Source organism: Oratosquilla oratoria, chromosome 18 (genome assembly GCF_046742065.1).
Source record: "Oratosquilla oratoria isolate Oo_2021 chromosome 18, ASM4674206v1, whole genome shotgun sequence".
Taxonomy (NCBI): Eukaryota; Metazoa; Arthropoda; class Malacostraca; order Stomatopoda; family Squillidae; genus Oratosquilla; species Oratosquilla oratoria.
In genome coordinates this window covers 43,234,997-43,239,996 of record NC_134794.1, presented here as the reverse complement: position 1 = coordinate 43,239,996, position 5,000 = coordinate 43,234,997, and the positions used below count along the sequence as shown (strand labels likewise).

The window sequence follows — 5,000 nt, the reverse complement described above, 5'->3', positions numbered from 1 at the left end:
TCCTGGAGAATTTGCGTGTAGTTGACGTCGTATATCTGGCACTGGTCGTAACCTAGATCCTCCTACGGGTTAAAGTAGTTCTTCAACTATTACAACTAATATGGTGAGAGGGTTAGTCTGATATGTGAGCTACAATTGCACGTGTTTAAACTAAGAATTCATATTTTTTAAGAAATTAAATTTAAACTATTGTGATCAATATTAAGATTTGAGGGTAAAAAATGGCAAATATTTGTTATTTTTTGTCAAATAACATATAATTCCTATTTGTATCAAGAATTTTCTATTAGTATGCGAAGTGGTTGGCACTAGTTGTTGTGATCACCTGTTATATAAACGTTTTCTGTTAAACATATTGCAAAAAACAGGTGAACGAGTAATGGAATTGCAAAACACAACCGAGCGGTTAATAATGGAAAGGGATATTGTATTGACGGACAACTAATAAATATGCCTGTGTCTGATATTTGTGGTGATAACGTTGATCGTGGTGACAACAGTGAACATGTCTATGGAACTTACGAATATTAATGGTGATATCGCAAAAGTATTAAGAATAGACACTTTATATATATACATACATATATACATATACATATATACATACATATATATATATATACACATATATACAAATACATGTATACATATACATATATACATATACATATACATATATACATATACATACATACATATACATTTTTTTGCTGGTGACCACTAAGGAAACTGGAAGGAAACAGTAATTCTCAAGCGCTTTCGTGTTATTCACATCTTCAGGGGAACACAGAAAAGTTGGTGTTACACAGAGGTTTAAAAGTAACAATGATATACACAAGGAAAGGAACTGGCATAGTACAAACAGTCACAAATGGAGAAGAATAAATCTAAGTACAAAAGGTCACCAATAACGCTCTCTCTTTGGCGATTTTTTTTTTTTTTTTTGTTATAGGAATCAACCTTCTCCCCCTTTTGACATTGAAATCCTTTTAGTAGTACTTTACAGTAACAATCTTTCTCAAGTTCCTCATCTACTTGAAATATGGAATATTAAAGTAGCTTTTAATAACCCATGTACTTTTAAGAAATTAATAATTAATCATTCTCCCGCTGATTTTGATGCCTGCATATACAAAATCCCCTGCAGAGATTGTGAAAAGTATTACATTGGACAAACGGACAAAGAACTATCAACTAGAATTAAACAACATAAATATAGTGTTAAAACAGCACAAGAATCCAATGCTCTATTTGTTCACATGAAAAATTTCAATCATTGTATTAATTGGATTAATTATTTCTTGTAATTCATTTGTCAATAGAAACATAATAGAAAGTAGTATCATAGAACATTTTGAAGGTTATAATCTTAATATCAGTAATGGCATTTATAAATTAGATAAATTTATCATTAAAACAAAATTTGTAATCAGGTTGTAAGTGACCAAAATTAATTTGGTGAATTGTGCTGTTCTCTAAGATTGATTGATGATTTTTTGTACTTAGATTTACTCTTCTTCATTTGTGACTTTTTGTACTATGCCAGTTCCTTTCCTAGTGTATAATCTTGTTACTTTTAAACCTCTATGCAACACCAACTTTTCTGTATTCCCCTGAAGATGTGAATAACACGAGAGCGCTTGGGAATTACTGTTTCCTTCCGATTTCCTTTGTGGTTACCAACAAAATTTGTGGATCACGTGTTGTTTTAGTGATCTTTCAGCGCACACACACACACACACACACACACACACACACACACACACACACACACACACACACACACACACACACACACACACACACACACACACACACACACACACACACACACACACACACACACACACACACACACACACACACACACACACACACACACACACACACACACACACACACTTTCACCGAATGGACGGCGAGAATTGGTGTTCCAAAAAGGAAACACTACGTGGATCTCAACATCCAGGAAGTGCCTTTTTGTATTTATAGGGAAGGGGAGTGCTCGTGGAATAGTGGGGAAGTGATAGGGAAGGAGAAGGGAAGGGATATTGAGAGAAATGGAAGGAAATGAGGAAGAGAATGACATGGTCCAGGAAGCTAGGAGAAATGTAAACAAGAGACGAACTGAAGACGATGACTTTGGGGAGGACGGAATCAACAAAAATGTAAAGATTAGAAGTATAGATAAGAACAATACAGTAGAAGGTGATGAGAATATTTTCCAGGGATTTAAAGAGGGTGTGGGGGGGGACACAACCCCCCCGCCCCCGATTGACAAGACTAGAAGAGAAGCTCGATAAGATGATCGAGCACTGGGAGCTTAGGTTCGGTCACGTTAACAACATTGTGCAGAGGGTTGAAAAATTGGAAAAACTAGAGAAGGCGAACAAAAACTTAACTAAGGAAATTGAAGAATTAAAAAAAAAAACAGTTAGAAGTAAAAGAGGAGAATAAATTCTTAAAGGAGAATATTAAGGACAACAAAGAGGGTTGGGAAAAAATCCAAGAAAACAGCAAAGTTGCATTTACTGACATAATCAAACAACAAATGAAATAACAAACTGAAGACTCAGTTATTAAAGTGATGAGACAGAAGGAGAATATAGTAAGAGACTTAGCAGATAGAAAGAAATGTATGATTATATTAGGAATGGAAGAGAAACATAACCCAGATAGAACCACAAGAATCAAAGAGGGAAATGAAAAAGTAAGAAATTTACTAGAATTAGTTCAGGAAGATGAGCCAGAAATAATGAAACAAATCAAAGAGAAATTCAGGCTCGGGAAATATAGTACAAACAAGACCAGACCAATTAAGATTAAATTCAGGTCACAAACGACGGCAGAGAATATCTTATCCAAAACAGGGAAACTAACAACAAGTGAACAATATAAAAAAGGTATGGATAAAAAGGGAAATGAATAAAGAGGAAAGAGAGGAGGAAATAAGGAAAAGACATGAAGCTAAGAAAAAAAAAAAAACGAGACCAGAACGGAGACAAAAAAACAAGAATTCTACTGGAGAGTAGGGAATATGAAATTGAAGAAATGGACCATAACAGAGAGAAACACAAAAGAAACAGAGAATACAATGGAAATAACAGAAAGTTAAGAGTATCCTACACAAATATAGATGGTTTAATAACAGGACTGAATGAACTGAACAAATATCTGAAAGAAAAAGATCCGGACATAATGGGAATTGTTGAGACAAAATTAAAAGGTCCACTACCACCCAACAGCATAGGACACAATGCATACAATTATTGGATTAGAAACAGAGAGATAAAACAAGAGATGGAGTTATGTTCCTGACTAAGAAGGATATAAACGTGAAGAGTGTCACATATGGGAAGAATAGAGTAGAGATGATTATGATAGAAGTAGAAGATAGAGATAAGAAGAGCAGATAGTTTGTAATAAACTACGTGCCCCCAAAAACAGCCTCGTGGGAAGAGAATGAACATAAAAGCATGTTAGAAGACACAAGAATAACACTAAACGAGATAATGGAAGATGGAGGAAGAATAGTTATGATGGGCGACTATAATTGCAAAGAAATATGCTGGGAAGAGATGACCGTAAAGGGTGGAGAAGACTCATGGGGAAGTGTTCTACTTGAGATGAATATTGACCACACAATGACACAATGGATCCAAGAGAACACTAGGTATAGAAATGAAGAAGAACCATCGAGACTAGACCTAATAATCACATCAGAACCTAAAATAGTGGAAAAGATAGAATACCAGGCACCAATAAGCAAAAGTGACCACATATTGATAGAACTAGAACTACATGAGAAAAAATACATGAAAAGAAATGAACAATATAGAAAAGGAAGATTGATGTATGAAAAAACAAATTTTGATCAAATAAGAGAATTCTTCCAAAATGAAAACTGGGAAAAAATACACAAAGAAGATACAACAGTAGAAGACAAATGGAATATTTTGACAAAAATCTATAAAAAAAAGGAGTAGAAAAGTATGTCCCCCCAAAAAAAAAAAAAAAAAAAAAAAGAATATGTAAAGTGCTGGTACAATAAAAGTTGTAGGGAGATAAAAGACAAAAGAGACAAAGCTTGGACCAAATGGAAGAAAAACAAAAGACCAGAAAAATGGAAAATATATACCTGCTATAGAAATAAATATGTACAAGTGTGCAGAGAGGAAAAGAGAAAATATGAAAAAGATGTCATAGAAAAATGTAAAGATCATCCAAAACTATTCTACAGATTTGTAAACAACAAACTGAAAAACAAACAAGATTTGGAGAAATTAAGACAAGAAGGAGTTGAATACACAGAGGAAATTAAAATGGCGGAAATTATGAACAAACATTTTATATCAGTGTTTACAAGGGAGAACATACAACCTGAAGAGATCGAATGGAAAGAGAAAGTCCCCCCTATGAAAGAAATAGAAGTAACAAAGAATGAAATATTGAAACACTTGAGTAATCTTGATGTCAGAAAATCGCATGGACCAGATGAAATAGCAAACTGGATTTTGAAAGAATGCAGGAATGAACTGGCAGACATAATACATAGCATAATAAACAGTTCCTTGAAAGAAGGTAAAGTTCCAGAAGATTGGAAAAAAGCAAATATAGTACCCATATATAAAGGGGGAAATAAAGAAGACCCTACCAACTATAGGCCAGTCTCTCTAACAAGTACAATAGCAAAAATTTGTGAAAGAATTGTCAAAAATAGATGGGTAAAATATTTAGAAAAAAAACAAAAAAAAACCAGCGTGCTAAATCCAAGGCAATTTGGATTCAGACAAGGACGATCATGCGTCACCAATTTAATATGTTTCTATTCAAGGCTAATAGATATAATACAAGAAAGAGATGGATGGGCTGATTGTGCATTTCTAGACCTAAAAAAAGCTTTTGACAAAGTACCACATAAGAAGTTGCTTAAGAAATTAGAAACTGAAGGAGGAATACAGGGCAAACTGCTAAATTGGATGGAAGACTTTTCGCAAGAA

The 5,000-nt window shown here is 33.9% G+C and overlaps 1 protein-coding gene across 1 annotated transcript in view; it reads right to left on the bottom strand.

Annotated features, from left to right (window-relative positions):
* Positions 1-5,000, bottom strand: part of CarT (Carcinine transporter) — a 48,399-nt gene that overhangs the window by 23,222 nt on the left and 20,177 nt on the right. The window contains exon 3 of the mRNA XM_076201845.1: positions 1-62. This exon is cut by the window's left edge and continues 97 nt beyond it. Within this exon, the coding sequence (XP_076057960.1) occupies positions 1-62 (62 nt within the window). The remainder of the gene's footprint in view (positions 63-5,000) is intronic.